This window comes from Thamnophis elegans, chromosome 4 (genome assembly GCF_009769535.1).
Source record: "Thamnophis elegans isolate rThaEle1 chromosome 4, rThaEle1.pri, whole genome shotgun sequence".
Taxonomy (NCBI): Eukaryota; Metazoa; Chordata; class Lepidosauria; order Squamata; family Colubridae; genus Thamnophis; species Thamnophis elegans.
In genome coordinates, this window is record NC_045544.1 from 68,964,229 (window position 1) to 68,987,333 (window position 23,105).

Below are 23,105 nucleotides of genomic sequence, written 5' to 3' on the forward strand. Positions count from 1 at the left end.
TGTGCAAACGATATACAGGACAGTGATGAAGACAGGTTTGGAATCTGTTAAGATGGCTTTGAGGACATTTTTGGATAATGCTGCAGAGGACCTTGAAAAAACAATGGAAAATCTTAAGCAGGGGCAATTCACACACACCAGGAGTCAGCCAAAAGGAGTAACACAAATTATTAACTACACAACAGTGGCTCTCCTGCCAGTATTGTCTTCATTATTTGAGCACATTGGACAGCATCAGTTTGGTGAAGATTTGATATGTAAGTATTAAAATGAATAATTTATACCATTACAACTCTAAATTATGTTTAAGAACATTATAGCTTGGCTTCTAATATTTGAGACAATAATACACCAGTACCTTGATTTTGTTGGAGTTTATAAAAACAATTTTCAAACAACAATTCCAGCTTCATGTGTTTAATTATATTGATTGCATTTATCCATCTTCAAAATGAAAGTAACTAAATGCTCTTAATGAGACAGATTCAGCTATTCTTCAGCTATTTGTAATAATGCTAGCATGTTTGCATGTCCAGATGTAAAATTTCAAATTGTTCTAAATTGTTTTCTTGTATGTTTATAGTGGTCTCTTAGTTATATTGTGGATAACAACGAAAAGCAATGAACAAAATTGTTTAGTTTTTCTTCCTGTTTTTCTTAGTGGAAGATGTTCAAATCTCTTGTTATAGAATATTGGCCAGCTTATATGCTTTGGGAACCAGCAAGAGTATCTATGTGGAACGGTAAGAAAGAAATATGCAATATTAAAAATGTATTATGATCAGTTAAGTAAATTGTGCATGTTTATTAGGTGCAGTGTCATGTTACAACTTCATTCCACCTTCCCCATTGACCTTGCTGGTGGGAAGCTGGCAGTGAAGATCACAATGGCTATCAAGTGACCAGGGAAGCTGCAACAGTCATAATTAAATGCGAGTTGCCAAGCTCAGGGGTGATGCAACTACTGTGACTTTGAGGACTGACTTTAAGTCTCATTTAGCATCATCATAACTTTGAACAGTCACTGTACAAGGACTACCTATATCTCTATCCAAATAAGGTGAAGTGCTAATAATAGGCTCTTCATGTGTCAAAGAATCCATATATAGTATATCTAATAGTAAAGATGGGTTTGTTGTAATAGAAAATATGATTCATTAGGGAAGTGCAACCTCTTCTGGAATACGCAAATCCATTAAAAACCTGATTCCCCCCCCCTTGAAATCGCTTCATTTTATTGGCCTTCATTCAATCCATTTCTTCAATCAGGTCTTCAACACCCACCTAAATCTAATAAAAAGTGAAGTAGAATTATGCATATGATTAAAAGTAAAAATTCAAAATTAGTTTGAATATTCAACAGCGTATAACATTAGAATCTGGTGGAACTCTATAATGTAGACATTGCAGAGTTGAACATAAACCTCATTTGGAATATTGTAGCCAGTTTATAAAAAAGATGTTCAGACTCTGGAAAAAAATGAAGAGAAGAACAGTAAAGATGATTAGAGACTAAAACATATGAAGAATGGCTGCAGAAATTAGGTATGTCTAGTTTAATGAAAAGAAGGAAAAGGGCTAATATGACAACACTGTTCCAATATCTAAGGGGCTGCCACCAAGAAGAGGGAGTCAACCAATTCTCCAAAGCACCCTAAGGTAGAATGGATGGAAACCAATCAAGCAGGGAACCAACTCAAAAATAAGGAGACATTTCCTAACAGTGAGAACAATCAGTGGAATGACTTGCCTTCAGAAGTTGTAGGTACTCCATTACTGGTTGAGACTGGACAACCATTTGTCTGAAATGGTATGGAGTTGGACTAGAAGACCTCCCAAGTCTCTTCCAACTCTGTTATTCTATTATTCAAATACCAATACCATCTTTGGGAGATGATATTTCAAATATGAGCAAAACCACTGCAGGAATATCCTTCCTAAAAATTTTCCAGAAAGGTATCAGGATATGTAATATCGACTGAGAAATCTAAGAAAATCAGCAAAATCAACCCGTCAGATCAAGAAGATAGTTTCAGAGCCAAAATCAGCCTATGACTGAAATAATGTTTATATAGTAATAATCTGAGTTAATTCCGTATTAGTGTCTACTCAGATACTATTGTTTGGCAATAATTATCAGGCAAATTGAACATCTTAGAAGTCTTATTAACATGAAACTAAACTAATTATATTTGGATTGACTTTAAAAAGATGTCTTTTTTTTAACTTTACAGTCAACGCTCAGCTTTAGGTGAATGTTTAGCTGCTTTTGCTGGTGCCTTTCCTGTGGCATTTTTAGAAACTCATCTGAATAGTCACAATATTTATTCTATATACAATACCAAGACAACAAGAGCAGGTAACTCAGTATGAATTTACTGAATTATCCAGAATTAATTATACTGCATATTTGCTTTTCACTTTTTTTGTTCTTTGATAATGACTAGTGTTGTGAAGCATTTCACTTTCTGTTCCAAAGAAGTTCCTTGGAGCAGCTGCATCCCCCTCTTCCCGCCGAATCACATTATATTCTCATTCTATAACCATGTATTGGAAGATGGTAGAACACTGATTTAATTTATCTACTTTAACTTTGGGACTAGTTTTTTTTTTTAAATGAAATCCACTTAGATGTAATTGTGTAGAATTCTTATTCCATCAATGTAATTGAAAGAGCATTGTTCCTTTTTGTCCTTGAACTCAATTCCCCCCCCCCCAAGATATTTTAGAAAAATCATTGTTAAAAATCTAATGCAAATCAAAATCTACTCAAGTTAATTTTTTATATGTCAATACAGAGTCACATTTCAGAAAATAGATGTAAATCATGAATGATGTTTGGAAATATATATGTATAAAATCATATGTGTGGAAATATGTATCACAAGCATACATATTCAGCATGAACTAAGGGATTTTTTGCTAATACTGTTAAACATGGTATTATGTTAATATACAATATTATTCTTTTAGGTTTGAGTTTACCAAACAGCGTAAAGGAACTTTGTCCAAATATTCCATCTCTGGAACAACTAATGGAAGAAATTGTAGAATTAGCTGAATCAGGCATTCGCTATACACAAATGCCTCATGTAATGGAAGTTATATTGCCCATGCTTTGTAGTTACATGTCACATTGGTGGGAACATGGACCAGAAAACAATCATAGCAAGAGTGAAATGTGTTGCACAGCATTGACTTCAGATGATATGAATACTCTTCTGGGAAACATTCTAAAAATCATACATAACAATTTGGGCATAGATGAAGGAGCCTGGATGAAGAGATTAGCAGGTAGGGGAAAGTTTTGGTTCACTTTTGTCTACATTTAAAAAAAATTGTAAGGGAATTGAGAAAAGCAAAACCAGCTAATTTCAATAGATGCATTGCACTTTTTAAAAAGGCTAAATGGAATATGAGAGGTAGAGGTTCAGTTTATCAGAAAATTTATGTGGATTTAATAATGGGAAGAAAAAGAAATGAGCAGGATTTGACAAAAATTAAAATGAATGGAGATGAGCAGTGTATAACTGTTGGTCTGCATTTCTTTGAGAGATGACCAAAACTGTATTGTAGTAACTATTGAAGACTGTAACATCTTTTATTGTAATTTTTCCACCTACTAATATGCAGTAAAATTAATGGATTATTTACATAGTGTTTTCTCAGCCTATCATAAGCAAAGTGAAGCCGGAACTTCTGAAAACGCATTTTCTTCCACTGATGGAGAAACTGAAGAAAAAAGCAGCTCTGGTGATTGCTGATGAAGAACACTTACGAGCAGAAGGCAGGGGTGATATGTCTGAGGCGGAACTTCTCATTCTAGATGAATTCACTACGCTTGCCCGGGACCTTTATGCCTTCTATCCATTGTTGATCAGATTTGTGGACTACAACAGGTATGCAGAGAACTAGTTTTGAAAAGCCTTGTTTTAAATCACATTATGGAAGTGAGTTCTCTGGTTTATTAACTAGAATTTATTAATTGTTTAGCATTATTATGAATTAATTTAAGATGAATATTTTTTTTAATTAATGGCACAGGAATATAGTTCATCAGTGCAATATCTCTGTCCCATTCAATTATTGCTTCATCTAAGGTTACTATAGGTAATTCTTATTGTCTCTTCCTTTTCTGATTTCTCCATTTTTTCCCTCTTTTTTTTTTCTTTACCTGGAGATGCTAAGAATCTAATCCTCTTGCTTAGGACTGTATTCCATAAATTCAGAAAATTGGACTCTATGCATATACCATATTTTTCAGAGTATAAGACACACCTTTTTTCCCTCCAAAAGAAGGTGAAAATTTGGTACATCTTATACATCGAATGTAACCCCACACAACTCCACCAGAGGCCAAAAATGCGAGGCATGAAGGCAGTGGCAATCCCTGCAGCCTGGAATAGCTGATTGGGGGTATTCCGGCAGTCCGATCCACCCACCAATCAGTTGTGCTGAATCAGGCTGCAATTAGTGCTGAAGCTGACCTGGCTGGTCAGAGTTTGCAGCAGCAATCACAATCAGAAAGCACAATAACTGATTCAGCAGGATTCAAAATAATAATAATATGCAATACATTACCAAAAGTTTTCCAAGGTAGCAGTAAATACAAGCAAAACACAAGCAGTTTCACTTTCAGTTCTCTGCTAAGCCAGGCTCCTTCCTGTTTCTTTGTTGCTAACATGGCAAATTTCAGTCCAAATAACCCTCATTGGCTGACTTAGTTGCTATGCCTATATATTGGCTGATCTTGTTACCATGTGTCTGCTGAATACCATGGATGCTGGTAGGCAGAGGCAGAATTTGTTTTCTTCTTATTTTCCTCCCCAAAACTAAGGTGTGTCTTATACTCCAGAGCATCTTATACTCCGAAAAATACAGTACATGTTTTAATGTTGAAGACTCCAAAATTTCTTTGTTGTTTTTGCTACAAATAGGGGTGATAATATAGTGGGGCAAAAAAGTATTTAGTCAGCCACCAATTGTGCAAGTTCTCCCACTTAAAAAGATGAGAAGGCCTGTAACTGACATCATAGATAGACCTCAACTATGAGAGACAAAATGAGAAAACAAATCCAGACAATCACATTGTCTGATTAGGAAATAATTTTTTTGCAAATTATGGTGGAAAATAAGTATTTGGTCACCTACAAACAAGCAAGATTTCTAGCTCTCACAGACCTGTAACTTCTTCTTTAAGAGGCTCCTCTGTCCTCCACTCATTACCTGTATTAATGGCACCTGTTTGAACTTGTTACCAGTATAAAAGTCACCTGTCCACAACCTCAAACAGTCACACTCCAAAGTCCACTATGGTGAAGACCAAAGAGCTGTCGAAGGACACCAGAAACAAAATTGTAGACCTGCCCCAGGCTGGGAAGACTGAATCTGCAATAGGCAAGCAGCTTGGTGTGAAGAAATCAACTGTGGGAGCAATAATTAGAAAATGGAAGACATACAAGACCATTGATAATCTCCCTCGATCTGGGGCTCCATGCAAGATCTCACCCCATGGGGTCAAAATGATCACAAGAATGGTGAGCAAAAATCCCACAACCACATGGGGGGACCTAGTGAATGACCTGCAGAGAGCTGGGACCAACGTAACAAAGGCTTCCATCAGTAACACACTATGCCACCAGGGACTCAGATCAGCAGTGCCAGACGTGTCCCCCTGCTTAAGCCAGTACATATCAGGGCCCATCTAAAGTTTGCTAGAGGGCATTTGGATGATCCAGAAGAGGATTGGGAGAATGTCATATGGTCAGATGAAACCAAAGTAGAACTGTTTGGTAGAAACATAACTCGTTGTGTTTGGAGGAGAGAGAATGCTGAGTTGCATCCAAAGAACACCATACCTACCGTGAAGCACAGGGGTGGCAACATCATGCTTTGGGACTGTTTCTCTGCAAAGGGACCAGGACGACTGATCCATGTACAGAAAAGAATGAATGGGGCCATGTATCGTGAGATTTTGAGTGCAAACCTCCTTCCATCAGCAAGTTCATTGAAGATGAAACGTGGCTGAGTCTTTCAACAGGACAATGATCCCAACACACCGCCCGGGCAATGTCTTCGTAAGGAGCTTTTCAAGGTCCTGGAATGGCCTAGCCAGTCTCCAGATCTCAACCCCATAGAAAACCTTTGGAGGGACTTGAAAGTCCGTGTTGCCCAGCGGCAGCCCTAAAACATCACTACTCTAGAGGAGGTCTGCATGGAGGAATGGGCCAACATACTACCAACAGTGTGTGCCAACCTTGTGAAGATTTACAGACAATGTTTGACCTCTATCATTGCCAACAAAGGATATATAACAAAGTATTGAGATGAACTTTTGATATTGACCAAATACTTATTTTCCACCATAATTTGGAAAAAAATTCTTTCCAAATCAGACAATGTGATTGTCTGGATGTGGTTTCTCATTTTGTCTCTCATAGTTGAGGTCTACCTATGATGTCAATTACAGGCCTCTCTCATCTTTTTAATGGGAGAACTTGCACAATTGGTGGCTGACTAAATACTTTTTTGCACCACTGTAAATGTTTTTCTTCTTATTTTATTTTTAATTTCAGAGCAAAATGGCTCAAAGAGCCCAATCCTGAAGCTGAAGATTTGTTTCGTATGGTTGCAGAGGTTTTCATTTACTGGTCAAAATCCCATGTATGTATTTTTTAAAAAAAAATCATAATTAAGAGTCTTGCTATATTAAGTGTAGTGAGTATTGATATCAGATATATGCAAATGGCTCTTGGTGCAACAGCGTCCAGATGAGATGTGCAGTCCAGTCAAAGTCCTGACCTTTTGTACATGTGTGTGACATTGATATACATACAAAAGGGATAGGGTTTAGATTACACTGTTGCAAGTGCCATCTTGCTTTTTTGGCGCTCTGCTACTTCAAAGTGTGGATGTGGATATGTCGGAGAGCCGAGGTGGCGCAGTGGTTAAATGCAGCACTGCAGGCTACTTCAGCTGACTGCAGTTCTGCAGTTCGGCTGTTCAAATCTCACCGGCTCAGGGTTGACTCAGCCTTCCATCCTTCCGAGGTGGGTAAAATGAGGACCCGGATTGTTGTTGGGGGCAATATGCTGACTCTGTAAACCGCTTAGAGAGGGCTGAAAGCCCTATGAAGCGGTATATAAGTCTAACTGCTATTGCTATTGCTATAAAAAATAGAAAGAAAGGAAAGAAAGCATTCTTGAATGGTTTTCTTCTTTTGCAATTTGTTGTGCAAAGCTTTACTCTTCCATCTTATAAATAAAGGACAAATACCAGATACATCCATAAAGAGTCTAAGGCATTTTCTGAGCTATCTCTTTTCTATTCTGATTTGTTTTTCAAAAGGGATAATTAGAATCAAACCTTCTTCTAGTACTTAGCATTTCTTGTCATGATATCTTAAGGATTCAAAGTATTTGTTTTTATTTGTCTGGAAAATATTGGAGACGGTTCTTTTGCAAACAATTTGAAAGGGAGCAATAGGGAAAATATATTTCCTCAAAAGAAAGATGTTGTTTATTTGCATATAATGTTCAGTTTTGTTGAAAAAAAGAGATTTTTTTAAAATCTTTTTATACCATTATATAGTTTAAGATTTTATAATGCAATTGTATAGCCTTATATAAATTTTAAGATTCAATGTGAAGGGGCCAATGAAATGGCCAGATAGTGAATTTTGTAATACATTGTATTTTTATGTTTTTTGTAATATTGCAGAATTTTAAAAGGGAAGAACAGAACTTTGTGGTGCAAAATGAAATCAACAATATGTCTTTCCTTATTACTGACACTAAATCGAAGATGTCCAAGGTATAAGAATTTACAAATATTGCTGCAATTATCAAAATATTGCTAAAATCTCTAGTTTTTAAAAATACTGTATTTTTTTGACTATTTCGGACTACCAGCTTGTTTTTTGCTCGGTTTTTGCCCTCCCTAGTCCCTAGGAGCACTATGCTGGTTTCTCAAACCCTCTGCACATCCATTTTTGCAAAAAACAGGATGTGTGGGGGGCGGGGTTTCAGGAGGACAAAAATGTTTATTCAGTGTATAAGACACACCCAGATTTTCACCCCCTTTTGCAGGGGGAAAAGGTGCGTCTTATACTTCAAAAATACGTTAATTAAAATCTTTCACATATATTGGGGTGTTGAAATAGTCCAAACATTTTTAGAGTATTCTAAATATTTCCTAAACATGTTATCTCTACAGATAAAGATTGTGGAAAGGTTGCATATTCCTAATTTGAAATTTCTTTAACCACTATAAATCAAATCCAAATTTCACATCCATTTACAGGGGGAATCACTAGGTCCATTTCATCAACGTGGAATCTCTGCAGTGCAAATGGCTATCAAATGTAATTACCACATAACTTGTGTCATATATAGAAAAGAATTATCCTCATTCTGAAACACTTCTCTCTCCAATACATTAATTTTATATCTATCCTTCAGTAGATGTTTTTTTTTCTTTTAGTAAACATGAATTGCTTTCTCTTTCTAACTTTTTGAAGTACAATGTCCTATAGAGATAGCTGAGGTGAAGCGCAAGTAACATACCCATTTTTCCAGGAGACTTTTTGGAAAACCAAGTTGCTAAGTGAAACTGCAGCTTCTCTCTGTACTGTATCCAATCTTTTTACAAAAAGTAAAAGAAGAGACTAATAAAGATGTCACTGCTGATTAACTGAAGGAAATCAGCATGGCTGCTTGGAGGAGAGAAATATAGAACATATATAAATTAATGGTCATGTGTCCTGAGGAGGGGAAAGCAGCCAGAAGTGGAGAAATGGGAGATGAAGATGTGAGTGGGTTCAGAGAGGCCAACTTACTTAATTACACCCTTCTCCAGTTCATTCATATTTTTTCAGTATTTCAGTTCTTGTTATTTTCTAGAAAGAAGTGTAAGAGTTAATATTAAAGTAGACTCAGTTGTATCTAACTGGTAATGTGTATTGTTGACCATTGAGACAACATATGAAAATCAATAAAAGAGACTAGTAAAATTTTTACAAGGCCAGTACAGAATATTTTGCTGCAGGAGGTATAAGGCAACCTATTGTTGTACTTTATTCTAAAATCCACCAATGAAAGCTTACAGAACTGCTGAAGGACCCAGGACAGTCACATGTAATACTAGTTCTGGTTTCTAGTACAGTGGCTTGCTTGGGAAGCTGCCAAATTTATTCCTCTGTATCACCTATCACCAGTTTCTAGGATTGGTCTTGCATTACCCAATGTTAGGATAATCCAAGACTATAGTAGCATTCACAGTCATGAACACTGGAGTTGTACTAAAAGAACCATTAATCATTAACTTCTATTATCAAACATTAGGTATTGAGTTTAAAATCCCTTCCCTGAGTTGGGTTGGTTTTTGAAGTTATATCATTATTTTAAAGTGACGCTTTACTCAGTGAATTCAGGGATGTCAAACTGGTGCCCATGGGCCAGATGCATCATGTGTAGGCCATGTCCACCCCAGCTCCGCGAGTGGGGAAAATGTCATGAAACGTCACATAATGGCAATGGGACACTGCAAGTTTGATACTCATGATCTAACTGAAGGCCATAGGAAGGATATGCAGTTCATAGACAGATAAAAGAATTTTGGCTGTGATTGTCATATTTAAAAAGAAACAAAGACAAGTAGATGCAATTGGAATGACATGCAACTTTTACAAATTGTACTCAATGTTCCCTCTAAGCTGCGTGGGTGCGCGGCCACACACGTGGCAACAAAACACCGCGCAGCAGTTTCCAACTGCCACCCAGGGTTTTTGTGAGACACCTTCCATGATAATAGGAGAGGAGAGCAGCCTGGAGACAGCAATCACAAGGCAGAAAGTAGCTGAGAGAAGGGATTGTGGGGATTGGGAGAAGGCATGGGACGGGCTTCCAGCAGCAGCTGCTCAGATTTGCCATTTGAGAGAGGAGGGGATGGAGGGGGGGAACGCGAGTGTGTGTATCCCTCCTTCCTTCAGCCCAACACTCTCGCTGGCATTCTGGCCAGATGAGAGGAACTGCAGAGGGTCTCCTCAAGTCTAGGGCAGCGAGTCATTCGATGGGAATGTTGCCTCTTGAAAGGAATGACCCGGCTTGGCTCCCGCTTCGTCTCTCCTGCCTCTTCGCTTCTCCGTTCAGTCGTCAGGCGGCAGATCGAAAGCGGGAGCCAAACTGGGTCATTCCTTCCAAGAGGCAAGTTTCCCATCGAATGACTCGCTGCCCTAGACCCTCTGCAGTCCCTCTCGTCTGGCCGGGATGCCAGCAAGAGTGTTGGGCTGAAGGAAGGAGGGATACTCCCTCTCCCTCTCTCTCTCTCTCCCTCCCTCTCTCTCTCTCTTTCTCTCATTAAGAGAGAGAGAGAGATAGTTGGTGGGCAGGCTTAGCACTTTGTTAAGTTTGTTTCTCTTTGTGTTGTGTATATATACATGTCTCCATGGATGCAATTGTGCAAGCATTTTTTACTCTTTAAAAGAATTTTTGGATTTCTCCTCCTCAAACCTTTAAGACTGAAAGACTTAGAGTTGAAATATAAAGAGATTGTCAATCGCCATACTGTTAGATTGATAGGCAATTATGGACTATCTTGATTATATCCTCCTTAGAAAGAATATGCTACTGTATGGTTGAGAAAAAGATCAAACTTCATTCCATGGAAACCCAACAAAGTTCATAGGGAGGGTTTCCTTCTACGAAGGGCTTCTTGGGTCAAGAGTGAATATCAGTTATCAAAAATGTAGGTAGAAAATTAAGCAGGCAATAGGTAATTGCAAAAAGGGAAGCCAACTTTCTGAATTCTGTTTCTTTGCACTTAGTGACATAAATAGACTAATGTTCTGAAAACCTGACCTAAATTGCTATGTATTTTAAATAGCTGTAAAGCTATGCTGAAAAAGTTATTCTCACGGTATTGTGATAAATTCAATAAAAAGAAGGGAATTATTGATGAACTTAAGGAGAAATGAGATATTGGATAGTAAATGGACAAATAAAATTACCAATCAAAGAGAATATTTGCACCTCAGGGTTGAAATGAGATGTTCTCTCTTACTCTTTCCTCTTCCTCTCTTCTCTCTCTGTCTCTCTCATCCTCTTTCTCTTTGTTTTCCATTCTTCTGACATTTTCTCTCTCCTTTTCTGTCTCCTTCTGTCTCTCTTCCCTATTTTTTTCTTCCTCTTTCCCACTCTTTTATTATTTCTCTCTACCGCCCAATTTGTCCCCATACTTATCTTCGACTGATCATGTTTGCAATAATTTACCTTCTTTCTTAAATAGGCACAGTTCCCTTACCGGATCCCTCACTCACTCAAACACACACACACACACACACACACACACACACATTCACGCACACATAAAACCATTTTTCTCCATTCCAATTTGGATCCTATAAATCAATTGCTCTGTGAAACATCTGTGAAAAAAATTAAGGTGCTCAGGCATGAAAATGTGCCGCTCAAACACTATACTTTTCCGCACACACTGAAAAAAAATTAGAGGGAACATTGATTGTACTGTATTAACAATAAATCATTAAGGAAACCGCTATTATGCGAGCAAAATAATAGCATGATGGTAATGTAGTTGAAAACAGTAAGATATAGTGGCAATATCCTAGGACTGTGATGGCGAACCTATGGCATTCGTGCCACAAGTGGAACGCGGATCCATTTGTCAGGGCACGGAGGCATTGCCCTGTCAGCTGGCCAGCGTGCATGCTTCGACCTTCTTTTGAGGCCATTTATCAGTTTCCGGAGGCTTCCCTGAAGCCTCTGGAGAGCGAAAAACCAGCCCTACAGACAAACTGGAAGTCTGTTCCTGAACTTCTGGTTTGCCTATAGGACCATTTTTTGCCCTCTGGAGCCTTCAGGAGGCTTTCCTGAAGGTTCTGGAGGGCGAAAAACAGCCCTATGGACAAACTGGAAGTCGCTTCGCCTATGGGGAAACCGGAAGTTTGGGAATGGTGACTTCCGGTTTGTCCATAGGGCCAAATTTTGCCCTTCAGAGCCTTCAGGGAAGCCTCCTGAAGTTTCCAGAGGTTGAAAATCGGCCCTACGGACAAACCGAAACTCAACATTCCCGAACTTCCAGGTTCCCTGTAGGTCCATTTTTTTGCCCTCCGGAGGCTTCAGGGAAGCTTCTGAAACCTCCAGAGGGCGTCGGGGGGGGGGGGAGGCTGTTTTCGCCCTCCCCAGCCTCCTAGAAAGCCTCTACTGCCATCATTACTGATATAAAATGATTCATGGCAAAGTAATTTCCCTGGTGTTTCTTACTTTTTCGTTTCAACATCCCCAAGAGATCATTATTGCTTCCCTTATTTTATAATTTGAGAATGAATTATTACTTTTACATTGCAGACAGCTGTTTCTGATCAGGAAAGAAAAAAAATGAAACGAAAAGGGGATCGTTACTCAACTCAGACCTCTCTAATTGTGGCTGCATTAAAAAGATTGCTTCCTATTGGGTTAAATATTTGTGCACCTGGTGACCAAGAATTAATTGCTTTGGCAAAAAATCGATTGAGCATGGTAGGTTTCTTCTATAAATCATTTCTATATGTAGAAATGTGTTTAATGTGTTCAATTTAACGTGTTCAATAGCTGTGGAAATCTTCCCCTGTACTCCTATCTTTCTGTCAGTGTTAAAATGCTGTCCTATTGTTTATTGATTTATAATTTATATTTCTTAACCACCTGTCTCACAATATAATCAATAAAATTAAACATTAAAGTCATAATAATTTAACATTTAGAATTATAAACTTATAAAACAACATTACAAAAATTCCCAAAGATGAATTCCAAGTGGAGATTCTCATGGGGCCAGTATGTATCAGAAAGCAATATGATATTTGCCTGGTTTAGTTCTTAGAAGAATTTGGCTTCCTGCCATTAAAATAATATTAGTTACAAGTGTTTCTTGTACATGTTCTACTATTTTTTAAAAACATATTTATTATTTATTTTATTTATTATTAAAATTTATATGCCACTCAATCCTGAAGGACTCCAGGCAGCTTACAAAAGAAGAAAAAGAGAAAGAAAAAATAAGAAAAAAGACAGTTTAAAATCACAAAACCACATGCATTCATTCTAACCAGAGCTGGACCTCAACATGAGGTCAACAGCCCCAGGCCTGTCGGAACAGCCAGGTTTTAACAGCTTTCCTGAAGGCCATGAGGGAGGGTATGGTCCGGATCTCTGGGGGTAACTGATTCCAGAGAGTCGGAGCAGCCACAGAGAAGGCTCTCCTCCAGGGGCCCGCCAGCCGACACTGTCTGGCTGACGCCATATGAAGGAGGCCCAATCTGTGGGATCTTACTGACCGCTGGGAGGTATGTAGCAGTAGGCGGTCTATATGATAACTAGCTTCTTCAGAATTTGGTCTTTTCTTCTGGAACACATTTGGAGGACAACTTATATATTCAACAAGAATGGTATCAGAGAGGAGCCTTCCCCAAATGTCATCCCTTTCCTATAAACAATATGCAAAATGATTAAAAAAAACACTTTCAAAATAAATATGAATGAAGTTGAAGTGCCTTAGATACTAATAATACCAGATAGCTGCTGTATCCTAACTAAATGGAGCTGGCTGGAAAATGGAGAAACCCTTTCCCTTAGGTTACTCTTGTTACGGCTGTTACAAAATAATATTTCACCCAAGTAAAGATTGCTCTAATATGGAACTCATAAGAACATTTATAATAATTTATATTATTATAATTTATAATAGGTTTAATACCATTTTGCATATTTATAATGCATGCCATTATAATGAAAAAATGCTGCTTTGCAAGTTGCTTAGAATTATTTTTCAAGAGCTATTCCCTTCTTATATAATATTTTTCAGTAAAATATTTGCTATATTTTCTTAACAGAAGGACACAGAGGATGAAGTTCGAGATATTATTCGCAACAACCTCCATTTACAGGGCAAGGTAGTTTTCAAGAATTAACAACTATTGCTTCTGACCTAATCTTTTGAACAACAAGTTATATATGAGTTCAAATTGACACATATATGTATACATCTGTTCATGTATCCATATGTGCACACCAGGTGTTGAGCGAAAATATGTTCAGATATCTATGAAATGTAAGCAGTGATTCTAATGCTGTCATAAAGTTAAACGTGCTAAATAAGTATAGTGATTTATTAGATTATCACAGTCTATATACAATTGTTTGGCTATTCATAATTTGAGACATATTTTTAGCATCTCACATATATTTTCTTGCAGCTTGAAGATCCTGCAATTAGATGGCAGGTGGCCCTTTACAAAGATCTACCAAACAGAACTGATATCACTTCAGATCCAGAAAAGACTGTGGAACGGGTTCTGGATATAGCTAATGTTCTTTTCCATCTGGAACAGGTTAGATGCATTAGTTACATTTTAATTTTAATTAGTTTTACAGATTCAATAGTGTACCTGCACCTTTTTACACTGAAAGTATTTGTTTTACATTATGTTTTTCCAAAAATCTATTGCACTCCATGAATATGCTAGTAGTCCTTGTTTAACAACCATTCATTAAGCTTCTTCACTAATCCTTACCAGGAAGCACACCTCTCATCATGTTGAGACAGAATAACAGGATTTGGGGGTGCACAGAAGGGAGAAGCAGTATAGTCATTCCATTGTTTATGCCTGGGTGAATATTGAAAGTATTAATCAGGAAATAAAAAAATGTGAAATAATTAGTCTGAAGCATGCATACAAAGCACCTTGGCTTTCTTATATCAACTGAAGTGACATATGATGGCATTTTAAGTAGCAGTTTATTAAAAGGCATAGTGATAAAATGACTGATAAAGTTTAATAGTAAAGTTTATTAAAAGGCATAATGATAAAATGACAAAGTAGATCACAAACTATTTCTTGGAATAGACAGCATCACCACTAGGTACTACATCTACACGGAGGGAAGTAAGCAGTGGGGCAGCACAAAGTTCCGTCTTAGGCCCAGTACTCTTCAATATCTTAGATAAATGACTTAGATAAGGGAATAGAAGGGGAACTCATCATATTTGCAGATGACATTAAGCTCGTAGGAATACACAACACCCAGAAGACAAGCTCAGGATCCAAAAAGATCTTCACAGACTTGAACAATGTGCCCTATCTAACAAAATGTAGACAAAAGCAAGGTTTACATCGAGGCAGGAAAAATCAAAGGTACAAGTATGAATTAGGTGAAACCTGGCTCAAAAACAGTAATTGTGAGCGGGACCTTGGAACCCTAGTGGATGATCACTTAAATATCGCCAGCAGTGTGCAGCAGTAGCTAAAAAAACTAATACAAGCCTTGGTTATATAAATAGAGGCAAAGAATCAAATTCACTTGAAGTATTAGTACCTCTTTATAAAGCTTTAGTAAGGCCACACCTGGAATGCTGAATGAAGTTTTGGTCATCACATTATAAAAAAACAAGTTGAGACTTTGGGAAAAAGTGCAAAGAAGAACAACTAAGACGATTAAAAGGCCTATAAATAAATAAAAGGAGCCGAGGTGGCGCAGTGGTTAGGGTGCAGTACTGCAGGCCACTTCAGCTGACTTTTATCTGCAGTTCAGCGGTTCAAATCTCACCGGCTCAAGGTTGACTCAGCCTTCCATCCTTCCGAGGTGGGTGAAATGAGGACCCAGACTGTGGGGGCAATTTGCTGACGCAATTTGCTAAAAATCTGTAAACCGCTTAGAGAGGGCTGAAAGCCCTATGAAGTGGTATATAAGTCTAATGAATGAATGAATGAATGAATGAATGAATAAATAAATAAATAAATAAATAAATAAATAAATAGACAAAAACATGAAGAACGGTTGCAGGATTTTGGTTTGGCTAGTCTAGAAAAAAAGAAGAACCAGGGGGGACATGATAGCTGCATTCCATATTTGAAAGGCTGCCACATAGAGAAGGGGGTCAGCTTACTTTTCAAAACACCAGAGGGCTGGACAAGAAATAATGGAAACTAATCAAGGAGAGAAGCAACCTGGAATTAAGAAAAAACTTCCTAACAGTGAGAACAATTAACCAGTGGAACAGCTTGCCCTCAGAAGTTGTGGGTGCTTCATCATTGGAGGTTTTTAAGAAGGGACTGGAAAGTCACTTTTCTGAAATGGTATAGAGTTTCCTGCTTGAGCAGAGGGTTGGACTAGAAGATCTCAAAGTTCCCTTCCAGCTCTATTCTGATTGAAATTTGTGATTGACTTTGTGCTCCCAAAGAAGAGGAAATGTCCTCTTGAAGTTCCTTTACTCTTTTGGAGAATTCAATTTAGTATTCTTAAATGAGTTATATTTAACTAAATAGGGGATTCTTCCATAACCAAGTCAAGGCAATAAAAACCAACCAACCAACCAACCAACCAACCAACCAACCAACCAACCAACGCAACTTGAATGTGATGAAATCTCACATCAAAATATCTTTGGATTGGGAAAATCATTGATATTCTAATCTGGGTGAAAACATTAATCCTCATCCACACACAGTCACCATGTTCTTCTTAAAGTGCTGTATTAAAAACATTTACACTCTTTCAAGTGACATATTTTTATATATAGTTTAATACTCTTTCTTTTATCCACATATGTAAAATTAAATGCATCATTTTGATTTTTTTTCTACTTTATGTATTATTTTCTTTTATTATTTCCAGAACTTCTCTAATCGTGGACGGAAATGTTTCAGAATGGGAAGTATAGAGTATATGCTCATATGTTATGTTAGGAATGTATTGGTTTTGCCTTCAATAATTTTGTTTATGCATTTTGATGTGTTAAATTTCTAAATATCTGATTTGTGATTACTTTTTTTAGGTGCAATTTCTCATAACTTGCTTGCTACACTTTGGTTTATTCTTGTTTGAAAAGTTTTGCACTTAATCTGACTGAGGGTTTTTGTATTACACTTTTATCTCTTTCTTTGTCTCAGTTATAACATTCACGTTTCCTTATTTGGATTTCAGTTACTCAGTGCACTAATCAATTTATTTTATGTCCTCACAATGTATGCTTTAAGTTCTTCAGTTTGTTTTACTATAAAAAGCTATCAAACTTTCCATATATCCTTCTAGGATGAATCATGTAGGCATACTGTAATTTTGTTCTATGTTCAGAGTAAATATTTATTTATTCAATATCTATAGCTGCCCATATTAGCCAATGACATTATCTACTGTGCAGGGCTTAGTATGTATTTAGTATGTAATGACATTAATAATGGAAAAAATCTACGACAAAGGAACAGAATTAGTACAATTATTATTTTTATTGCAATATGAGCCCCGGTAGTGCAGTAGTTAGAATTCAGTACTGCAGACTACTTCTGCTGCCTACTGGCTATCTGCAGTTCAAATCTCACCAGGCTCAAGGTTGACCCATCCTTCCATCGTTGGATAATTGAGGACTCAAATTGGGGGCAATATGCTGACTCTGTAAACCACTTAGAGAGGGATGTAAAGTGGTATATAAATCTAAGTGCTATTGCTATTGCTATATGGTTATGTTTTATAGAATAGACAAATTACACTATACTTGCCTGGACAAAAATGCAAAATGAAGGATAAAGAAAACTAATTTAAAACAGAAATAGTAGCAGTAACATAATAATGGGCAACCAATAACTCAATCTGTAATGCCTTCTACTAATCATTTTGCCACTCACCATCTCAAGAATCCTATATGTGAAAAAAATACTTTGTAATTCTCTATATAGAAAATTATATGCCTACTGCCAATTACCTCCACTAGACCGATTAGATCCCACAGATTAGGCCTCCTCCGAATTCCATCCGCCGGTCAGTGTCGACTGGCGACTACTCGGAGGAGAGCCTTCTCTGTGGCTGCTCCGACCCTCTGGAACGAACTCCCCGTGGAGATTCGAACCCTCACCACCCTCCAGGCCTTCCGCAAAGCCCTTAAAACCTGGCTGTTCCAACAGGCCTGGGGCTAAAGAACTGTTGTCCCCGTCTCGAATTGGTATGACTGTTGTGTTTTAACTATGCATTGTTGTTTATGTCGTTTTAAATTCTTGTTTGTATCCCCCTCCCTGGTTGAGTTGTGAGCCGCCCTGAGTCCCCTTTGGGGGAAAAGGGCGGCATATAAATAAAATCAACGTCAACGTCAATGTCATTCTGGTTATTTCAGAAGACAATCAAACTGAAGTGCTGTGAGCATAATTCAGAAATATCCACGATGATCTTGCAATTACCTTACCTATTCTTTTAGTAAAACAGTAAAACATATTATTCTGCCTATTTTGGATTTTTATCCTGTTTTTCTGTTGGCACGTTTAAGGTTACTTACAGAAAAGGCAAAATTATAAAACATTCTAAAAGTAAAATCAATATAAATTTTAAAAATCACAGTTAAAATTTGGTGAAAAATAGGCAGTTTCCTCATTTTCCTAAATACTGGGAATATGAAGACCAACTATACTTTTGTGGGCTGGGATGCTCCCTCAGGTTGGTGGTTTTCTTACAGACATTTCATTACCAAACTAAGTAACATCATCAGGGATATTTAGCACTGATGATATTAGTTGGTTTGATAATACAAGAAAGCCAACAAGTTCAGAGAGCACCAAGGACCCCAAAGTTCAACCTTGAGCTGCATTCTCTTGCAAATGAAGGTAAATATATGTGTCCCAGGATAATGTTGCAGGATTCAATCTGAGTCAGTCACCAGGACCACAAATTTATTCTTCCAAGATCAGGAAACTTCTCTTTCTCCAGAACATGTGCACTGGGCTGTTATTTGTGCTGCATTTGTATGCTTCCTGGTTGTGTGTAGCTTTTAGTTGTTAATTGGGATGTTGATGGCTGGCCATCAACTTGATTGTTGTTTCCCTTGTGCTGCCACACCCTCGACTCCTAAGTACTTGATTTAATTGATTTATGCATAGAATAGCCCAGTGCATGGATTCTGGAGAGAGATAAGTTTTTGGATGATTGGTCCAGCAGGAGCCTGAATGCTTGGAAGAATAAACCTTTGGTCCCAGTGATCAACTCAGAACGAATCTTGCAATTCATTCTCTTCTATCAGCAAGTGTACTTCCTTGGGAAGCGCATTCCACAACCTGAGAGCAACAAAAAAGAAGGACATTTATTTTCTAAACAAACAATACAAGTAGTTTTCACTTAACAACTACAGTTGGGACTGTTGCTAAGTTATATGATCATTAAATGAAACATCATGTGATTGTATCTGACTTACCATTAAGCAAATCACTTGCAGTTGTTAAGCATGATTTTATATGACAATAATTTGCAAATTTCTATTGGGAATCCCTTTGACTTCACTTGGTGGCAATTGGCTATGAATGTTGCAAATGGTGATCATGTGTCCATGAGATGCTGTGACGATTGTAAGATTTCACATTGGTAATAAATCTACATTTTCAGCACTATCAAAAGTTTGAGCAATCGTTGAATAAAGCAATTATTAATTGATGACTACTTGTATATGGAAACAAAAGATTTTCCCCCTAATTTCTTAACCTATAATAAGTGATGCAGAAAATGTAGAGCAAAACAGAAGATTCTTTTAGGTATATAGATTAATCTTTGTGGCTTTAACCTTGTTTTTTCACCTTTTTACATACAATTTCTGAAACCTGCATTTAAATGCAAATTATTGCTATGGTATCAGGTTGATTAAAACTTCCCAGAGGGTATGCATATATCTAGAATTTAACAATTTAATCTATGATTGTCGATAGTTTGACAAAGATTGAGTACAATTTTAAAATATTGTACTCATAGTTTGTAGCTTATACAATATTTGATTTTACTCAGATGATATAAATGCTTGTTTTCTCTATTATTGAAGTTAATACTGCAAAAGATAATAATTAAAATGTTTCTCGACCAGTGTATTTAGAAGGAGTTTAGGCTATACTTCAGCTAACTTGATTTAGTTCTAATATTTACAAAATTTCATTTTAGAAGCAAAATTCTACATATATTAACTCAAAAGTTAAAATAAAATTTATTTATTTATTGGATTTTTTTTATCCTGCTTTTATTATTGTTTACAAATAACTCAATGTGACAAACGTACCTAATGCTCCTTCCTCTTCCTGCTTTCCTCACAACAATCCTGTGAGGATTGGGCTAAGTGACTGTTTAATTCAGTTTCATTCACATTAATTCACATCCAGTTGAATGGAATTTACTCCCTAGTAAATGGTGTGAGATGGAAGCCTCATGCCTTTAAAATAAATAAGCATCTATGAAGTGATTTCTGATTTATTTATTTTTTTGTTCTGTAGGTCGAGCATCCTCAAAGATCAAAAAAGGCAGTATGGCATAAACTCTTGTCCAAACAGAGAAAAAGAGCTGTGGTGGCTTGCTTCAGAATGGCGCCACTATATAATCTTCCACGGTATGTCCGATCTCTACAGAGAAGAGAAACATAACAAAATCACAGCGCAAAGTTCAGCAACATTAATAGCTTTAGAAAAAGAAATGTGAAAAGGATGTAGGAGTACTTACTTTCTTTAGCCTGAAGGTCTGTTCACTGGGACATTATTTCTTCTTCACATAAATTAGTTGAGAAATATATGCTGTTTCTGTATATAATGATAGATATTTTTACAGTAAATATTTTGAATATTCAATAAGTGGGCATACATTTTAAAATACATATGTTTTGTTGACTTTTTTTTAAGGCACCGAGCTGTCAATCTTTTTCTTCAGGGATATGATAAATCCTGGGTGGAAACAGAAGACCATTATTTTGAAGATACGTTGATAGAAGACTTAGCAGTATGTTAGAATTGATTGAACTTTTAAAGATTCAACTGTTTATTTGTTTTGAATTGTATTGCAGTATACAACCTGGCCAATTCAGCCATTAGTAAATGGTAGAATTTGCTCATTATTTTGGTAATGTCGAGGTTTTTAAATTCATCCACACAAAAAAAGTTGAAAAATATAGAGATATACTACAAGTTATATGTCCTGCTTCTTGTAAACTGCAAGAAATCCTTTTGAGGCTACTTTGGATATCCATAATTTTTTATATCAAGATGCATAAACTGTAAATATATATGCTATTTTTGTTTCTTTTCAGCACTGCAGCTGTTACCCTAGCCTTATATTTGCCAGTATAATTATAGAAGTCAGTTCTAACATTGATAATTATGATATATCATTTGAGTTTCAAAATTATATGTCTTTCTGATTTATTATCAGCCTAATTCTGATTTGTTTTACTTTGACAGTTCCTTTTTTCTATCTTATGTGTGCATTAATGTGCATTAATCTACAACATCTAAATAATCAATAATCTAAATTGACTTGGTATGGCTTAATATGTATTTTGACTCAAAATATGGTATAGCATTTTGGAAGGTGTGCAACCTATGAAAAATTGAGTTAGGTTTTTCATAATAATTCAAGAAATGTAATTCAAGTCAGTTAATATTTAAATATCTTAAGATCATATTCTCAAGCATACCTAATATAAATTTGTTTGGAAATAAGTTTGATGGCTCTCAGTATAATGTCCAAATATAATTACGTCTCAGATCTCAAACATTTTCTTTTCATGTTCTTACTCTTCTGTTTCTTGCTGTAGAAACCTGGAGCAGAACCAACAGAAGAAGATGAATGCATTAAGCGAGTTGACCCTTTGCATCAACTTATTTTACTATTCAGTCGAACAGCTTTAACTGAAAAATGGTGAGACAAAAAAGAGAAGATATTAATGATTGTTTGTAAATTGCTTTCTTTTCAAATATAGATAGAAACTAAAAAAAATTGTCACTAGAAAAAGTGATGTGGAGTTAAACATTAAAGTACTATTAGGCTGATTCATATAGTTTGATCCAATTTTATATTCAGGTATATCTACAAAACCTCTCATCAATAAATGGCAGAAAACCATTTATACAAATTTAATTAGAAAATAGGATTGAGCGAATAGGATTATTTTCTTACTGGTTAGGGTATAGAAGAAATTGCATGATTGATATTTCTCTGTTGGGTTATTAGAAATCCGGAATCTGAAACAGCATACCATATATATTTCTATATAAGCCCTTAATGGATAAGGTGACCCTTGAATTTTTAACTAAAATACTATGAAAAGTGTTCCTCCCATAGAGAAACCAACTTGCATTTTTCATGTTATTTTTGTTAAAATTTCAAGAATCTATTTATATGCGGGTATACGTGATTATAATTGGGAAATAGTGGTACTTTAAAAATTATTACTGTATGTACTCGTAGATAAACCCAACTATAGATAAGCCAATTTTTGGGAGGCATTTTAACACCTAAAATTTTCAGTTTATCCACCAATATATACAGTATCACTATTATTGCAGCTTATATATCTATATCTATATCTATATATCTATATCTCTCTCTATATATCTATCTATCTATCTATCTATCTATCTATCTATCTATCTATCTATCTATCTATCATCTATCTCATATACTGTATATATCATATAATATTATATATATAAATATATAATATACTGTATATAATATAATTATATATATGTGTATGTGTGTGTGTATATATATGTTGGTATGTATGTATGTATGTATGTATACGTATACGTATATGTATATCTCCCTTCATTAGCCTTATCATACTTTCTTATGCATGCAAATTTTACTGTAGATACAGAACAGCTAGAATGATAATTGTAACCTGGTTTTTTTTTTTACAACACAGTAAATTGGACGAAGATTACTTGTATATGGCATATGCTGATATTATGGCAAAGGTAATTTTTTCCACCAAAATCCATAAGTTTTTTTTTTGTCACTTGTATAAATCATTACTTGACTTGAAATACAAACCTTAATACTTTCTAATCAAATGAACATTATAAATCCCCTTCTTCTTTGCTGATTCACCTATTAATCTGATTCCTTCTGTCCACCATTTCTTGGCTGTAAGATGAGCTAGATGCATCAGCAGTCTTGGGGATGTAATTGTCCCATGGCATTAAAAACTGTTACATTCTAAGTAATTGTTGGGAATTAACTACATACCATAACTTTGACAGCTGAACCTAATAATGTAACAAACCCAGCAAAGCATCCTGTCAACAGTTCCTTAACGTTATG

The 23,105-nt window shown here is 36.2% G+C and overlaps 1 protein-coding gene across 1 annotated transcript in view; it reads left to right on the plus strand.

Moving 5' to 3' along the window:
- The window catches only part of RYR2 (ryanodine receptor 2), a 202,481-nt gene that overhangs the window by 130,959 nt on the left and 48,417 nt on the right, over positions 1-23,105 (plus strand). The window contains exons 65-78 of the mRNA XM_032216038.1: positions 19-257; positions 662-743; positions 2,235-2,359; positions 2,974-3,294; positions 3,659-3,899; positions 6,576-6,663; positions 7,720-7,812; positions 12,366-12,536; positions 13,889-13,948; positions 14,252-14,386; positions 20,285-20,397; positions 20,684-20,780; positions 21,595-21,698; positions 22,708-22,759. Coding sequence (XP_032071929.1) covers positions 19-257; positions 662-743; positions 2,235-2,359; positions 2,974-3,294; positions 3,659-3,899; positions 6,576-6,663; positions 7,720-7,812; positions 12,366-12,536; positions 13,889-13,948; positions 14,252-14,386; positions 20,285-20,397; positions 20,684-20,780; positions 21,595-21,698; positions 22,708-22,759 — 1,921 coding nt within the window. The remainder of the gene's footprint in view (positions 1-18; positions 258-661; positions 744-2,234; positions 2,360-2,973; positions 3,295-3,658; positions 3,900-6,575; positions 6,664-7,719; positions 7,813-12,365; positions 12,537-13,888; positions 13,949-14,251; positions 14,387-20,284; positions 20,398-20,683; positions 20,781-21,594; positions 21,699-22,707; positions 22,760-23,105) is intronic.